The sequence below is a fragment of the Mustelus asterias genome, chromosome 18, assembly GCF_964213995.1.
Source record: "Mustelus asterias chromosome 18, sMusAst1.hap1.1, whole genome shotgun sequence".
Lineage (NCBI taxonomy): Eukaryota > Metazoa > Chordata > Chondrichthyes > Carcharhiniformes > Triakidae > Mustelus > Mustelus asterias.
Window position 1 is genome coordinate 620,270 of NC_135818.1, and position 18,570 is coordinate 638,839.

General features: G+C 43.7%; 1 protein-coding gene across 1 annotated transcript in view; it reads left to right on the forward strand.

Annotated features, from left to right (window-relative positions):
* prkd1 (protein kinase D1) overlaps positions 1-18,570 on the forward strand; it is a 343,163-nt gene that overhangs the window by 149,383 nt on the left and 175,210 nt on the right. The window contains exon 2 of the mRNA XM_078233155.1: positions 17,109-17,247. Coding sequence (XP_078089281.1) covers positions 17,109-17,247 — 139 coding nt within the window. The remainder of the gene's footprint in view (positions 1-17,108; positions 17,248-18,570) is intronic.

Here is an 18,570-nt window from a genome sequence, read left to right on the forward strand (position 1 = left end):
ATACAGGTGAAAACCGAACAATCCGATAAACCTCCAGATTGTGGCAGTATTTGGTACGCAAGTTGTATGCAGATTGTATGCGGTCTATGTGACTGAGTCTCTGCCTCCTCTCAAAGCGAAAGTTCCCACCTGTAATCAAGTAAGAGTTGTTATTTAGTTTTGCGCTTTTGAAAAAAAAACACCAAGAAAACAAAAGAAACCAGAATTCAGCAACAACTGAGTGAAGAACGAGTAATTAGTCATTCTGCAAACTCCCACACGGCTTGTGTCAAAAATACAAAGTTACAAATGTGTTACATAGCATCCATTAATTTCCCGTGAACCATAGCAAAATCTATCTGCTAAACACAGGTTGCAGAGATACATCTGTGTGCCGGTGAAGATATATTCTGAGAATACTGTGATGATTTTGTTCCACATATTGTGTTTTAATAAATTCAGAGCTGGAAATGTACATTCCTGAGAATGTTCCAAGGAAAGCTGTTAACATTACTATATTACTGAAAGGATTTCTGTGAAACCTACAGCATTGAATTGATCTGAAAAAACTATCACTCTTGAGTGATAAAGGTGAAGATGGAACAACTATTTTCCTCACACCTCTATACAGTGAATACAACTTGAACAACGTGAGTTTTGATGCTATTTACAGGAATTATTTGCTGAGTGGTATCCAGCATGATGCCAAATTGTTACGTCAGTGTAATGCACTGAGAATTACAACCAGAATTCCTCACTTTGTGAGTTCTGAATGTCACATGGTGTATCAGTATGGGGAGGGGTATCTTCAGAAAGGAGTTAGGGAATGTGATGACAGCATTGCTTTGATATGGATATACATATATATATATGGATGTATATAAGAACATAAGAACTAGGAGCAGGAGTAGGCCATCTGACCCCTCGAGCCTGCTCCGCCATTCAATAAGATCATGGCTGATCTTTTTGTGGACTCAGCTCCACTTACCCGCCCGCTCACCATAACCCTTAATTTCTTTACTGTTCAAAAATGTATCTATCCTTGCCTTAAAAACATTCAATGAGGTAGCCTCAACTGCTTCACTGGGCAGGGAATTCCACAGATTCACAACCCTTTGTGTAAAGAAGTTCCTCCTCAACTCAGTCCTAAATCTGCTTCCCCTTATTTTGAGGCTATGCCCCCTTGTTCTGTTTTCACCCACCAGTGGAAACAACTTCCCTGCTTCTATCTTATCTATTCCCTTCATAATCTTATATGTCTCTATAAGATCCCCACTCATTCTTCTAAATTCCAATGATTTGGAATTTAGCCCCAGTCTACTCAGTCTCTCCTCATAAGCCAACCCTCTCAATGTATATGGATATATATATTTGTGTTTAAGGAGAATGTTTAAAAATTCATGATGCGACAGGCAGTCAGTATGTCAATGGAGCAATACAGCATGGAAAAAGGCCCTTCGGCCCAACCAGTCCATGCCAACCATGGTGCTCTCCCAGCGAGTCCCAATTGTCTGTGTTTGACCCATATCCCTCTCATCCTTTCCCATCGTGTACTTATCCAAATGCTTTTCAATTGTTGCGATTGTATCTGCCTCAACCACTTTCTCTGGCAGCTCATTCCATATACACACCACTCTCTGCATGAGGAAGTTGCCCCTCAGGTCCCTTTGAAATCTATCCCCTCTCTCCTTAAACCTATGCCTCTAGTTTTCAATTCCCATTCCCTGGGAAAAGACTATGTGTGTTCATCCTATCGATGCCCTTCATGAATTTATACACCTCAATAAGGTCACCCTTCATTCTCCTGCGTTCCAAGGAATGAAGTCCTAGCCCGGCCAAGGAGGGAGAGCAGGATAATTTCTCACTTTAGCCTTGCCTCATGAGGCAATCCCTTCAACCCACGGTTCAATCAAATGAACCTTCTGTGAATTGCTTCCAATTCAAATCTATTCCTCCTTAAATGAGGTCAAAACTGTGTGCAGTACTCTTGCCTAATGAAGGGGCAACGCTCCGAAAGCTCATGCTACCAAATAAATCTGTTGGACTTTAACCTGGTGTTGTGAGACTACTTACTGTGCTTTAATATTGTAAAAGACATCCATACTTTTATATTCCATTCCTTTTGTAATAAAGACCAACGTTCCAGTCGTCTTCCTAATTAATTACTTTTTTAAAAATTCATTTTTGGGACATGGGTGTCACTGGCTAGGGCAGCATTTATTGCCCATCCCTAGTTGCTCTTGAGAAGGCGGTGGTGAGCTGTCTTCCTGATTTGCTGCAGTCTATGTGCTGTGGGTTGACCCACAATGCTGTTAGGGAGGGAATTCCAGGATTTTGACCCAGCGACTGTGAAGGAATGGCAATATATGTCCGAATCAGGACGGTGAGTGGCTTGGAGGGAAACTTGCAAGTGGCGGTGTTCCCATGTATCTGCTGCCCTTGTCCTTCCAGATGGAAGTGGTCGTGGTTTTAGAAGGTGCTGTCGAAGGACTTTGGTGAATTGCTGCAGTGCATCTTGTAGATAGTACACACTGCTGCTACTGAGTGTCGGTGGTGGAAGGATTGAATGTTTGTAGATGTGGTGCCAGTCAAGCGGGCTGCTTTGTCCTGGATGGTGTTCAAGCTTCTTAAGTGTTTTTGGAGCTGCGCCCATCCAGGCAAGTGGGAAGTATTCCATCACACTCCTTACTTGTGCCTTGCAGATGGTGGATAGGCATTGGGGAGTCAGGAGGTGAGTTACTTGCCGCAGTATTCCTAGCCTCTGACCTGCTCTTGTAGACACTGTGCTTATGTGATGAGTCCAGTTGAGTTTCTGGTCAAGGATGTCGACACTGGGGGATTCAGTGATGGTTACACCATTGAATTTCAAGGGGCAGTGGTTAGAGTGTCTCTTATTGGTGATGGTCATTGTCTGGCATTTATGTGACGTGAATGTTACTTGCCACTTGTCAGCCCAAGCCTGGATATTGTCCAGGTCTTGCTGCGTTTGAACATGGACTGCTTCAGTGTCTGAGGAATCGCAAATGGTGCTGAACATTGTGCAATCATCGGTGAACATCTCCACTTCTAACCTTATGATAGAGGGAAGGTCATTGATGAAGCAGCTGAAGATTGTTGGGCCTGAGGGACAGCTGCAGAGATGTCCTGGAGCTGAGATGACTGACCCTCCATAACCGTAACCATCTTCCGACGTACCAGGTATGACTCCAACCAGTGGAGAGTTTGCCCCCTGATACCCATTGATTCCAGTTTTGCTAGGGCTCCTTGAGGCCACACTCGGTCGAATGTGGCCTTGATGTCAAGGGCTGTCACTCTCACCTCACCTCTGGAATTCAACTCTTTTGTACATGTTTGAACCAAGGCTGTGATGAGGTCAGAAGCTGAGTGATCTGGCGAAACTCAAACTGGGCGTCACTGAGCAGGTTATTGCTGAGCAGGTGCTGTTTGATAGCTGTTGATGACCCCCATCATCACTTTACTGATGATCGAGAGTAAATTGATTGGGCGGTAATTGGCCGGGTTGGATTTGTCCTGCTTTTTGTGTACAGGACATACCTGGGCAATTTTCCACATTGTTGGGTAGATGCCAATGTTGTAACTGTACTGGAAGAGCTTGGCTAGGGGAGCGGCAAGTTCTGGAGCACAAGTCTTCAGTACTATTGCCGGAATGTTATCAGGGCCCATTGCCTTTGCAGTATCCAGTGCCTCCAACTGTTTCTTGATATTACGTGGAGTGAATCGAATTGGCTGGAGACTGGCATCTGGGATGCTGGGGACTACTGGAGGAGGCCGAGATGGATCACCCACTCGGCACTTCTGGCTGAAGATTGCTGTGAATACTTCAGCCTTATCTTTTGCACTGATGTGCTGGGCTTCTCCATCATTGAGGATGGGGATATTGGTGGAACCTCCTCCTCTCTTCCTCCAGTGAGTTGTTTAATTGTCCACCACCATTCTTGACTGGATGTGGAAGGACTGCAGAGCTTAGATCTGATCCGTTAGTTGTGGGATCGCTTAGCTCTGTCTATCACTTGCTGTTTATGCTGTTTGGCATGCAGATAGTCCTGTTTGGTAGCTTCACCAAGTTGACACCTCATTTTTAGGTATTCTATTTTCTCTCCACATTTTCCAGCATTTTTTTGTTTTTGTTTCAGATTCCAGCAATTGCAGTGTTTTGCTTTTATTTAAGCTAATCTAAAAGTTAGGGAGGTGGTTTTAACTTATCTTCATCTCAACTGGCCTAAGAATTTGGCAAATAATCTGAAAATGTCTGCACAACAGTGCTGGGTTTCTCAGTTCAATCCCTTGATACTGTAACTGGTGTAAAAGGTTACTGAATTTTAAGCACAGATTGAATTCAGCGCCACTTTAGTCTCAGCGATATTTTTTGTTTCAGAAAACTGGAGCTAAAACCAGGTCCTGCCCACAAAGCTGGCCACACTCCCAGGATGAATGAGTCACCAATGGGAGTGTTTGTTAATAACATTTGTTCGCTTACCTTTGAGGAGACTTCAAACATTCAGCTGGATCTTTAGGGTAGAGTATGTTTGAAAAGTTTTAAATGACACCTCGAAATATATACAAAGAATTACACCTGGAAAAGAAATTTACTCTTGTCCCCTAATCTAATTGGAAAATAGTTATGTCTCTTTCGAAAAGTCACGCAGTCATTTAAAATCTGATTAAATGTGGCTTTTCTTGTGATATTTTTGTATAAATCCAATCACACCAAGCCACCACTCTCCAACACATCGAGGAATATATTTAAGCATTTTTATTTAAGTCACATTTGAAAATGCTGCCCAATTGCCCTGCGCTTGCTGCAGTTCACACATTGATCAATATAAAAATTGGTTTGAGTGGAAACTCAGGGAAAAGCGCTTGTCAAAATGAGTGCAATTTAAGAATAAATGAAATTGCAGCATAAATGGCCATCCCTGCCGGAGCCTACTCCACCAACCAGTCAGAACGTTGCTAAATGACATTAACTCCACTTTCCCACTCGATCCTCAGATCGCTTTGATTCCATTAAAGTTAAAGTTTATTTATTAGTCACAAGTAATGCTTGCATTAACACTGCAATGAAGTTACTGTAAAAATCCCCTAGTCGCCACAGTCTGGCGCCTGTTCGAGTCAATGCACCTAACCAGCACATCTTTCAGACTGCGGAAGGAAACCGGAACACCCGGAGGAAACCCACGCAGACACGGGGAGAACATGCAAACTCCACAAAGACAGTGACTCAAGCTAGGAATCGAACCCGGGTCCCTGGCACTGTGAGGCAGCAGTGCTAACCACTGTGCCACCCAATCTCAGTACCAGATCTTAGTACCAAAGATCTTTTGCACTTTGTGTTGAATAAACTCAACTGATCATCCACAGCTCTCTGGGGTAGCAAATTGGAAAGATTCACTATCTTCTGAGTGAAACAGTTTATCCTTATCTCAATTGGAAATGGCTGAACCTTCATCCTACAACTATGAACCCTAGTTCTAGACTTCCCAGCCAGTGGAAACAGCATCTCAGCATCTGTTGTGTCAAAACCTTGAGTAAGAATTGTGTACCTTCCAACGTGAACACTTCGCACCCTTCTACCCAGAGGGAATTGATTTGATTTGATTTATTATTGTTATATGTATCAGGATACAGTGAAAAGTATTGTTTCTTGCGCACTATACAGACAAGGCATACCATACATAAAGTACATCGGAGAGAAGGAAAGGAGAGAGTACAGAATGTGGTGTTACGACCGTAGCTAGGGTGTAGAGAAAGATCAACTTAATATATGGTAAGTTCATTCAAAAGACTGATGGCAGCAGGAAAGAAGCTGTTCTTAAGTCAGTTGGTACGTGATCTCAGACTTTAGTATCTTTTCCTGAAAGAAGAAGGTGGAAGAGAGAATGTCCGGGGTACATGGGTCCTTAATTATGCTGGCTGCTTTGCCGAGGCGGCGGGAAGTGTAGACAGAGTCAATGGATGGGAGGCTGGTTTGAGTGATGGACTGGGCTTCGTTCACGACCCTTTGTAGTTTCTCGCGGTCTTGGGCAGAGCAGGAGCCATTCCAAGCTGTGATACATCCGGAAAGGGTGCTTTCTGTGGTGCATCTGTAAAAATTGGTGAGAACTGTGGTGGACATGCCAAGTTTCCTTAGCCTCCTGAGAAAGTAGAGTTGTTGGTGGGCTTTCTTAACTATAGCATCGGCATGGGGGGACCAGGACAAGTTGTTGGTGATCTGAACACATTGGTACATTTAACTCAATCTCTCCTCATAGGTCAATTTCCCATCCCAGAAATCAATCTGGTGAACATTCAGTGTAGCCTCTTGAAGACAAACATATCCTTTCTGAGGGAAGGAGATTAACCTGTACACAGCCCTCCATGTGTGAGGCTCACTAAAACTCCATCTACATAAAAACTGCCTTCAGAATCATTGATTACATCCAAACTTCACAGCAGATAATTTGATGAATGTGAAACTATGATTGATTAATCTTTAAAGAAAGATATTTAGGAACATCCAATATTCAAACCAGATTAAAATAACTGGATCTTTATTGAAACTAAGAATCAGATTACAACATTTTTCAGAAGATAACTTTTCAATTTTTAATTGATTCTTTGCACTTTTTCATACTTTTGCAGCCAGTTTACTGTTCACTGAACTGCCATCGGATCGTTTTTGTTGCAATTTATTTTGTTACCACTTTTTCAGTGAGCCTGACGTCAATAGTGGCAAAAATGCTCGAGTGCATTATAAAAGATTTCATAGCAGATCATTTGGAAAACAGTGGCAGGATTGGACAGAGTCAGCATTGATTTAAGAGAAATCATGCTTGACAAATCTGCTGGAATTCTTTGAGGATGTTACAGTAGAGTTGATGAGGTGACGCTAGTGGATGTGATTCATTTGGACCTTTGGAAGGCTTTCAACAAGGTCCCACATAAGGGATGAGTGTGTAAAATTAAAGCACATGGGATTGGGGGCAGTATATTGAGATGGATAGAAAACTGGTTGGCAGACAGGAAACAAGGATTTGGAATAAATGGGTCTTTTTCCAAATGGCAGGCAGTGACTAGTGGGATACCGCAGGGATCAGTGCTGGGACCCCAGCTATTCACTATGTATATAAATAATTTAGTTGAGGGAATTAAATGTAATATTTCCAAATTTGCACATGACACAAAGCTGGGTGGGAGGGTGAGCTGTGAGGCAGATGCAGAACTGCTTCAGTTGATTTGGACCGGCTGAGTGAGTGGGCAAATGCATGGCAGATGCAGTATAATGTGGATTAATGTCCACATTATCCACTTTGGTAGCAAAAACATGAAGGCAGATTATTGTCTGAATGGCTTTAGAATGTGCACTGAGACCTGGGTGCCCTTGTGCACCAGTCACTGAAGGTAAGCGGACAGATGCAACAGGCAGTGAAGAAGACAAGAGGTATGTTAGCCTTCACAGCAAGAGGATTTGAGTCCAGCGGGAGGGATTCTTTAATGCAATTATACAGAGCTCTGGTGAGAACACACCTGGAATATTGTGTGCAGTTTTGGTCTCCTTTTCTGAGGAAGGATGTTCTTACCAGGGAGGGAGTGCAGAGAAGGTTTACTCGAAGGGCCAAATGGCCTCCTCCAGCTCCTATTGTTTTTGATGTTTGTTTTTCCCATTACACCCCTGCACGGTGACTTTTTGGGAGAGGTGGCTGCCAAGGACTGGGAAATGTCCAATATCACTCCTTCAACATATACAGAAGGTGGAATATTTTGCTGACCAGATGTGGGTTGATATGAGTTTAATTTGGACGACATTCAAGGGCAGCTATGTTTCTTGTATGCAGAATTGAAAACATTCTGAGTGGCTGGCAAACCTGGTGCAGAGTGGGCAATGACACTTCTGTCATCTACAAACTGTATCATGAATAGCTACGGTGGTTGGGTCAGTTTTGGCATGGAGGCAACTGAGGTTAAAAAGTTCTCCATCAAGATGGTAGTTAATACTGAAAACAAAGGGCATTTGATCGAAGATGAGGTGAATAACCGCTGTCAGGTTGATTGTAAATACAATGGGAGTCTATCACACAGCCGCACTTGACCCCAGCCCAGATTTTGCAGGTATATGTTCAGATCTCCCACACAAGACAGTTCTCGGGACTGTTTGAATAGGTCAGGAACCTTGCTCTTTCTTGTTGAAGTGAGGGATTTAAATAATTCCAAGTCACTCCTGATTGAGTTGGGAAAGTTACCAGTGATGTCAAATTATGCTGCTGCTTATTAACAAGTTCAACATTCCTACATAAGACTTAGGAGTCATGAGTAGGTCACTGTGCCCAGCGACTGTGGCCTTAACTCCATTTTCGAGTCTGACCCCAAGTAACCTGAACTCTCTGTAGATCAAATCTAACTCAGCCTTGAATATAATCAATGGCCCTGCCTCTCCTGTCCTTTGGAGAAGGGAATTCCAATGACCCTCAGAGAATAGGAATTCCTCCTCACCTCCATCCTAAATTGGAGACTCGTTAGATTGAAACTGTCTCCAATTCCACATTCCCTCACAATGGGAACATTCTCCCAACATCTCCCCTGTCATGTCCCTCAGGCGGATGGGCAGAAAATATGCGCACTTACCACTGCATAACTGTCTATTAATTAATGGGTAGAGTTTTCCCCAAAAAATGACAGGTTCTTTCTGAAAATTAGCATGCATCTCCCTCGAGAAACAGGAAGGTTTTCTCTCCAGATCTTCTGACACTTTGGCAGCGGGGCGTGTATTGTGCTGTCGTTCCTGAGGGGCAGAGCCCAAAGATGCTGACAAAACTGCTGCCATAGAGATTGCGGCACCTTGATCTCAAACTGAAATTAAAGACCCCCCCCCTTCCCCGTCATCACTGGCATCGGAGCCTCCCCCAATGCAGGCATCCACCATCTCCCCCCTGCCAAGGCAGGTATCACCCCTCCCCCATTGCTACCCCATGACAGATATCTCCCACTCCTCCCCAACCCCACGTAGTGGGAAGCCTTCAAAGGGGCTCCCTTGAAGCCCCACCCGTGCAGTGCCACCATAGCTCTGCAAAGAGTCACCCAGACTCTATTCTCTCCCTCCAGATGCTGTCAGACCTGCTGAGATTTTCCAGCATTTTCTGTTTTTGTTTTATTCTTGTGGGTTAGTTTTCAAACTTCGAAGTGTTATTTGTGATTTTTATTAATGACTTAGAGGAGGGGGCAGAAGGGTGGATCAGTAAATTTGTTGATGACACCAAGATTGGTGGAGTAGTGGATGAGGTGGAGGGCTGTTGTAGGCTGCAAAGAGACATAGATAGGATGCAAAGCTGGGCTGAACAATGGCAAATGGAGTTTAACCCTGATAAATGTGAGGTGATTCATTTTAGTAGGACTAATTTAAATGTGGATTACAGGGTCAAAGGTAGGGTTCTGAAGACTGTGGAGGAACAGAGAGATCTTGGGGTCCATATCCACAGATCTCTGAAGGTTGCCACTCAAGTGGATAGAGCTGTGAAGAAGGCCTATAGTGTGTTAGCTTTTATTAACAGGGGGTTGGAGTTTAAGAGCCGTGGGGTTATGCTGCAACTGTACAGGACTTTGGTGAGACCACATTTGGAATATTGTGTGCAGTTCTGGTCACCTCACTATAAGAAGGATGTGGAAGCGCTGGAAAGAGTGCAAAGGAGATTTACCAGGATGCTGCCTGGTTTGGAGGGTAGGTCTTATGAGGAAAGTTTGAGGGAGCTAGGGCTGTTCTTTCTGGAGCGGAGGAGGTTGAGGGGAGACTTAATAGAGGTTTATAAAATGATGAAGGGGATAAATAGAGTGAACGTTGAAAGACTATTTCCTAGGGTGGATGGAGCTTTTACAAGGGGGCTAACTATAGGGTTCATGGTGGGAGATATAGGAAGGATGTCCGAGGTCTGTTCTTTACTCAGAGAGTGGTTGGGGTGTGGAATGGACTGCCTGCAGTGATAGTGGAGTCAGACACTTTAGGAACATTTAAGCGGTTATTGGATAGGCACATGGAGCACACCAGGATGATAGGGAGTGGGATAGCTTGACCTTGGTTTCAGATAAAGCTCGGCACAACATCGTGGGCTGAAGGGCCTGTTCTGTGCTGTACTGTTCTATGTTCTATGTTAATGATTTAAACCAAGAAGCTTCATGAAGTTTTCAATGTAACATCAGTTTCCCGCAGCAGTAAAGTTTGTTGTCGTACAACTTGTGCCATTTCTGTGGGACTGGCTAACCAAGCTGTTTATTTCCTGGCTTGCATGAGTTTTATCTGGGAATGTTGACAAAATCTCCAGGTTCTGGTCATTAAGTGAGTCTTTCAAAAATGATTGAAGTATCGGACAGGAAACAACTGTGAGCATCAGAAATTACTGGCAGTCTGTTCCAAAAATAGTTCAGTTTATTTTAACTGTAAAAAACATTTGCAATCAAGCAATGTTTCAGGATGATTTTTTTTTGCTGAATTTGAATAAATGGGAACCTGTTTTTGAAACTCTGATTTGAATAGTTGCTGCATCCACATATTCCAAAGAACTTTCTTTCTAAATGTTAGCTGAAGTAAATATGCATTAGAGAGCATGGTGAACATTTTCCAATTCGACATGGTTTCTAACAAAGCCACAGAGCAGACTCGCTTGCGCGCTGTTATTCTGCCAAGTAGGAAAATAGTGTTCAATCAGGAAAAAGCCATAGGTACGGCTGTCATGACAACAGCACCACAACACTTGAAGCTGTCATGATGACCTTGATGTTCTGTTCATTATTCCTACATAAAGTGATGAGTCCTTATTACAAGTGAAAAGCAAAATCTATGTCAAGTACAGGAAGGGATTCTTTGTTCTGAAAAACATGAAAACCAGCCGCAATCTGTGATACATTCATTCAACAAATTAGTTGCCAAATAAAGTGTTGAATCTGCTACTTTTCTGTTATTTGCAATTTGTCGTCATGCAAAAAAGTAATGAAACATTTTTAAAATTTCCACCAGTTGAAGGCCGAAAGATTGAAGCAGCGCACTTGGAATAGTTAATTTTCAGTGCCAGAGAGGTTCACTGACAGTAATTAACACTGGCCACCATTAAAAGGGAACTTCGACTGGAGTGAACAAGACTTAACTTTCTGTAGCAAGTTTAATTTGCATTTAAAGCACAAATACGATGATGTTACACTGTTCAATCCATTTCAGTGACGAGCCACACAGCAAGCTGCTATTGTTACAAAGACAACTGTCTGTCCTTGCCTGAAATCGCTGCAGCATCCGCTTCGAAATAGCATAAAGCACTGTGAGCATTGCTGTTACTCTGACAACAAATTCTGGTCTGTTAAATAGTTAATTGGTAAATATGAAAAATCATTATCAGATAACTCGAATCTCTTGGAAAGTCCTCACGTAACAATAATGCAACAGCTTCAGGTTTTTACAAAATAACTTTTGATCAGGCCATGATATTTGTGTGCTATGATGTCATTACATTTCAGTGGCCCCATTGGCTCTTTGACATGGCCCCACCCCAGTGTAAGTAGTCCAATCAATTCTGGTTTCCAACAATTATACAACACCTGCACTCATTCTGAATAACCACATATTTAAATCAAAGAACAAAGAACAAAGAAAATTACAGCACAGGAACAGGCCCTTCGGCCCTCCAAGCCTGCACCGACCATGCTGCCCGACTGAACTAAAACTCCCTACACTTCTGGGGACCACATCCCTCTATTCCCATCCTATTCATGTATTTGTCAAGACGCCCCTTAAAACTCACTATCATATCTGCTTCCATTACCTCCCCTGGCAGTGAGTTCCAGGCACCCACCACCCTCTGTAAAAAAACTTGCCTCGCACACTTAATCCTGAACTTTAGGTTCAGCAAGTCCTGAAGTTAGGGGTGGCACAGTGGTTAGCAGTGCTGTCTCACAGCACCAGGGACCCGCGTCCAATTCTGGCCTTGTGTCACTGTCTGTGTGGAGTTTGCACATTCTCCCCGTGTCTGCGTGGGTTTCCTCCGGGGGCTCCAGTTTCCTTCCACAGTCCAAAGATGTGCGGGTTAGGTTGATTGGCCGTGCTAAATTGCCCCAAGTGTCAGGGGATTAGCAAGGTAAATATGTGGGGTTACAGGGATCGGGCCTGGGTGGGATTGTGGTCAGTGCAGACTTGGGTTCACCTCAGGAAGGACATACTGGCACTGGAGCGGGTCCAGCGGAGATTCACACGGATGATCCCAGGAATGGTAGGCCTGACATACGATGAACGTCTGAGGATCGTGGGATTATATTCATTGGAGTTTAGGAGGTTGAGGGGAGATCTGATAGAAACTTACAAGATAATGAACGGCTTAGATAGGATGGACGTAGGGAAGTTGTTTCCATTAACAGGGGAGACTAGGACGCGGGGGCACAGCCTTAGAATAAAAGGGAGTCACTTTAGAACAGAGATGAGGAGAAATTTCTTCAGCCAGAGAGTGGTGGGTCTGTGGAATTCATTGCCACAGAGGGCTGTGGAGGCCGAGACGTTGAGCGTCTTCAAGACAGAAATTGATAAATTCTTGATTTCTCGAGGAATTAAGGGCTATGGGGAGAGAGCGGGTAAATGGAGTTGAAATCAACCATGATTGAATGGTGGAGTGGACTCGATGGGCCAAATGGCCTTACTTCCGCTCCTATGTCTTATGGTCTTATGGTCTTATGGGTTGAATGGCCTCCTTCTCCACTGCAGGGGTTGTATTAAGTCATCATTTATGGCTTGGACATTTTTAAATTTTTCTCCTTTCTGAGACTGGTTTTGCATTTTCTGTATTTTGAAAGCTGCTGCTTGGCATCTGATGTTGTTAGGATTTAATGTGCATTAATGAACTTTCGATGAGTTCAAACTTTTACATTTTATAAGATCAATAAATTAAAGAGGGACTTGAAGAAGTTGGTGTATTTTCCTCATCCCGATTGTTTACATTGACTTCCACGTTTTCTGTGCTGATATTTACATTCTGAGGTTTATTAATGGGAGTCACAGGAAATTTCAGCCTAAATTGCTGTCAGCAAGATCAGTGAAGTTGGATTGAGGAAATTCCAGGTCAATAATTCTGTCACTTTCAAAATAGTTCAAACCATGAGACCATGTTGCAAATTGCCATGGAAGCAGTGTGTGTCACGGTCACCTAATTTACAGACAAAATATGCATCAAATCTGCTAAACTGAAAGCAGACTGACTGACAAAAGGCTGACTTGTCCAAATGCCATAATTACATCAAATTCTCAAAAGAACACATTGGAACTGTTTTCCCGTTAGTCTCAAACGCTTTCATACTGTACAGGTTTTAAATTTTCATTCATTTTAGTTTCCTAGTACCTACAACTGGACAAAACAGAGCTTGAAATATAGTTAACTATCGGTAAAATGAATTATAATAAGCAAGGACTGCCAATTGCTCTCTGCCCGTCAGACACAGATGTTCTCCACTATAAATGTGGAATTTATAATGTAACTGTCAAAGCAGGAAGACAGTATGCGAATTTCAAACGGGATTGAATTATATCCGTGTGTCCTTGTCCAATTATTCTGTGCTCACTAATTCCACTTCCTCTGAAGCCTACCCTTGGTTTTGACTGCTTCTTTGCAATTTCATGGGAGATCAACAAGTGAAGACATAACTGTCATACATACTTAATGAAGACTTTGTGTGGCACACTATTCGCACTTTTCTTGCTGAATTACTTGCGAATCTGTGCTCCATATCTTGACACCATTATTCCTTCTCTTCAATCCCCACCTTTCAACACTTTTCCACTGTTAATAATTTTTCTGGGGTTGGTGAGCAAACTGCCACACATGTGTCTCAGTTTCTCGATGCACGGTTTGATTTTACCCCAGTCCACAGTAGTCACCTGAGTGCAGAAATTTAACTGCCCTTTTGCTGCTGAACATGCTCTAACATTACTTGGCTACGGTATAATTGAGGCAGAAGGGAAAATCGATCAGTAATAGGCCAGTGTTACTTGTTATTCCCAGCGTGAGACTAAAATGTTTCAGCAGGTCATGGCTGTTGGTAAGCAAGTGTCAGATGCTGAGTAAAAATAAACCCATGTTTCAAGCAGTAGAATTTATTTTTGTACGGAGCTGCACATTTAGATTATAAATGGATGAATGAATACTTAATATTATCTGTTTATATCGAACCTCAGAGCTGCAATTTCACACCAGCTCTGTGACTTGCTGGTGAAGCAGATTTTGTACAATGGCTGTAATCTCGGCTGTCTTGTCTGGAGACAATACACATCTTTTTAGCCTGTCTTGATGCTCTCTCCACTCCCATTGTTTTGTTTCTTAAAGACTGGATTAGTTGTAAGTATTCGCATTCCAACCATTATTCATGTAAATTGAGTTTGTGTCTTTATAAGTTCTGTTTGTGAACAGAATTCCCACTCACCTGAAGAAGGGGCTTGCAGCTCCGAAAGCTTGTGTGGCTTTTGCTACCAAATAAACCTGTTGGACTTTAACCTGGTGTTGTTAAACTTCTTACTGTAATCTCAAAAACAGTGTGATGCCACATTCTTGAGGAACCACTTTTGATGGCACCACGTGGTCTGGGTTTACACTTGTTGCTGCCATCGTTCTTGGGAGGCCAGTTACACCCAGGAGGACAAACAAAACAAACACTAACAAAAAATATTAACAACGTTCTGCATACGGAGGGCGGGACCTTCCGTGGGAATGGCGGCATGGTCTAAAAATGTGGAGAGTTCAGAAAAGTGTGATTCTCAGTGGCACGATTGCATTTTCCAATTTTGCGCTAACCTCACCGGCAGAGAGAAATGGAACACACCGGGGAACGTGCGAACCCAATTTGAATTCATTAGCATCTGACACTTGCTAACCAACAGCCATGACCTGCGAACATTCACTCCGGATACCGAGCCCGCACCAAACATTCAGCGGGTGCCAGCGTGATGTCACATCGCTGCCGTTTCCAACAGCTCTCCATCAACATGACCCTGGGGCACCTTCACCTCTGAGGGGGGAATTGGAGATGAGTGCTCAGGCAGGCATTACTTCTCGGGCAGTCCATCATCGGGGGGCACCAGGGAGAATGTTGGGAATGCGCACAGTGCAGCTCAGGGCTGGGGTGAGGGTCACTGTTGCTATTGGGAGAGTAGAGGGTTGGAGGAGGTGTGTGGCTTGCTCAGAAGCCTTAACTTCCTTTCCCTTCATGTCGGATTGCCCCTTGCTCCCAGGGGAATGTGCTGGCTGCCAAGCAGGCACTGGTCCCTGGTTCCTCCATGCTGGGTTAGTGTTTAAACAGTAATTGAGTGGATGCCCTTTCCTGTTGGAACTACAAACAGGGTGGGATGCATCCACACCAGAGGGGCAGCACTGGGGGCAACAATGTGGTCTTGGGGTCTTGCTTTGGGGGAGGCCAGGCTGCAAGGGCAGTGTGGGGGCATCAGTGATGGGGAGATACTCTGCCTCATGTGGCATAAAGACCCTCTTGCTGAGAGAAGTCTCCCTCAGAGCTGCTCGGTCCAGTGGGTACAGGGGGAGGAAGGATGGTCCGCCCTGTTTATCTGCATTGCCCACAAGAGAAGGGAGGTGTCATCAGTGCATCACAGGGCACAGCAAGGGAACACTGATTGCTCACTTGAGACTTGAGGAATGACAGTGTATGTGTCGTGGATTCTTTCTCTGCTGCTCCCTCTTCAGCAGCAGCCTGGTCAGGGCTCGCTCTGGAATCGCAGCTGCCACTTCTGCAGTCGGTGCTGGTTTATTTGGAGCTCTGCAGTGATTGGCGCGATTCAATTGCCCCGGGGCGGGTGAAGCAGCGGGCGCGGCGCCATAAAAACTTTTGTCAAGAGACTCTGGGTCGGGTCAGTAATTACACTGAAGCAGTCGGCGTGATTCATTCCATCTTTCCCACCGAAACCAATACTTCGCCAAATTTTGGTAAGATTGCCTCGGAATTGTACAAATAACTCTAAAAAAATAATGGCCAAATCTTCCGATCAGGATCGGAATTCCTGTTTCCCATTTGATCAGGAAAAACCCCTCTGATATTTCTGGCCAATTTCCCGATAAAGGATCTGCAGAATCCATTGAGCGCAGGATGGAGTAGCTCTGGGAATCTGAGCAGATAAACCCCCTCCCCTCACCTCTTTATGGTGCTGGTTGTCATAGATCTGAGAGCTTAAATGTCCCAAAGCTTCTCCGGGTTTTAAACAATGGGTGTGTCAGCGAGTGAGTGTGGTCTTAAAAAACACAGGACCAATTTAACTGTGGTTTGCATTCAGACAGCATATTTTCTGAGTGCTGATACACTAAATGGTCCAGGAATTAATTAGTTTGCCAACGTTGTTGCTTTGACATTTCTGAGGCTTTGGCCCTGGTAGCTTACTGCCTGAGCTGTAATAGGTTCAGGCTAGGGTAGTTATTTAAATGGGACAGGAGAGAGCATTCCTACCACCCCCATCGCATTAGGAGAGACATTCCAAAGAAGCATACAGCCTTAAAGCTATCAGCCCTGCAGATAAATCAATCTTCTGCTTTCTGAGGTAAGTTGGTCCAGTGGTTGACTAGAGATCTTTTGTTTTGGGAAAGCAACCAGAATTTCCTGGGAACAGGTTCATTCAAATGACTTGGCTACAAATTTCAGGTGTGCGGGAGAGGTGGGGGAAGGCTGGGTTGGGTTTGTTCCAGGAAAATTGCCTCCAGTATGTCAGGGTGGCACAGTGGTTAGCACTGCTGCCTCACAGCGCCAGGGACGCGGGTTCAATTCCTGCCTTGGGTCACTGTCTGTGTAGAGTTTGCACATTCTCCCCGTGTCTGCGTGGGTTTCCTCCGGGTGCTCCAGTTTCCTCCCACAGTCCAAAGATGTGCAGATTAGATGGATTGGCCATGGTGAATATGCCGGGTAATTATATTACCTGCACATTCATGTACAGGGTAACTGACCAATAAAGAATTCTGTAAAACCTGTGACTGGGCTTAAACTACTGTATAATAGAAATGATGATGCAATAAGTAGCTTTTCAAAGTTTTGAGCTTTACCAGGTTGTTTAATGCTAATTTAATTTTCTTTCACACAATTATGTCTGACTAATTATTCATACATTAATTTTTTTTCCTCAGTTTCCTGAATGTGGATTCTATGGGATGTACGATAAGATCCTTTTGTTTCGTCATGAAGCCAATTCGGAGAACATCCTTCAGTTGGTGAAGGCTGCAACTGATATTCAAGAGGGAGATTTGATTGAAGTTGTCCTGTCAGGTAATATATAAATGAAGGGGGCGATTTTCCAACCATGCCCCACCTGCCACAGATCACGCGATCCTGAAAAATTGCATGTGGGCCTCAAAATCAGCTTCTGCCCCAGTGCCAAAGAGTTTGCAATAGTCTGGGTCCCTTTCTAATGGTGTGAACTCAGATCTCGCCCAGAAAGTTTGATTACTGTGTTTCACTGGTCTTTTGATTTTTTTTATTGTTCTGCAAAAGGGAATATAAAAAAGGATTGTCGGAGCATTGGGTTGCTTTGTTGGTAGGAAGCAGGAATCTGTCATGTTACATTCTGTAAATAACCCTAATCTCAAGAAAATGATCTGCTTCTCGATTCACTCTTCATCACCTAGCATGGGATTTATTTCACACCCTTCTCCATTTTAACCTACATTTTACCCAATTTCAGTCAAGAAGCGATTGGAGCCTCGTTCTAAAAGAGCACATCTTGAAATGACATAGAGATTGGGGGGGGAGGGGGGGGGGGAGTGGGTTGGGATTTTCTGCCTTCCCACCGAGTGTTCCTTGCGATTGGAGGCCACTCGCGGGCATGGGATCTTCTGATCCTGCCAATGCCAGTGAGATTTCCCATTGACTGCACCCCATGTCATGGGGAAACCCGCAGTCGGGGGTGGGGGGGATGTCAGCGGGACGCAAGACCCAAAGGTCCTGCCAGCATGAATATTCATAAAATTTAGGCCTTTATCTCATTGTTGCATAATAGAATCTGTGATTACAATTCTTACCGCACAATGTGCCGCACTGCAAACCAACAATAGTTTACATATCCAGGAGACGTCTGCATGGCAGGGATTATTGCTGTTGCATTAATTTGGAAATTTATAGGTGATAACAGCTTCCAAACAGTGAGATGGAATTCCAGCAAAATCCACAGAGCTGTGGGAGGGAACATGAAGCAAGTGAAAGCGGAATCTGAGCATGTATAACTTTGTTCAACAATGTTGTCATGGCACTTGAGTAGCTGTTAACCTCAACTGTGCAAAAGACAAACTCATTTAGACACCAGACAGGAACTGCTCTGACTTACACCTGAATCTTTTAATTTGTTTAGCCAATGAACTGTAAATATAATGGAAATAATTTGTTACTTTGGGATGGTGAATGCATTTGAGAACTATTCCTTCTTGAACTTTTATACGTACAGTCAAAATATTTTAATTAATGCTTCCTGCCATTGACTTTAGGTTAAATGTTTATAGGAATTGTGATAATAATGTTGTTCCTTCCAAATTTAAACATGTCCAAATCATTGGTGCTTTACATCATGTGATGTAAACAAAATTTACTCAGCAACTC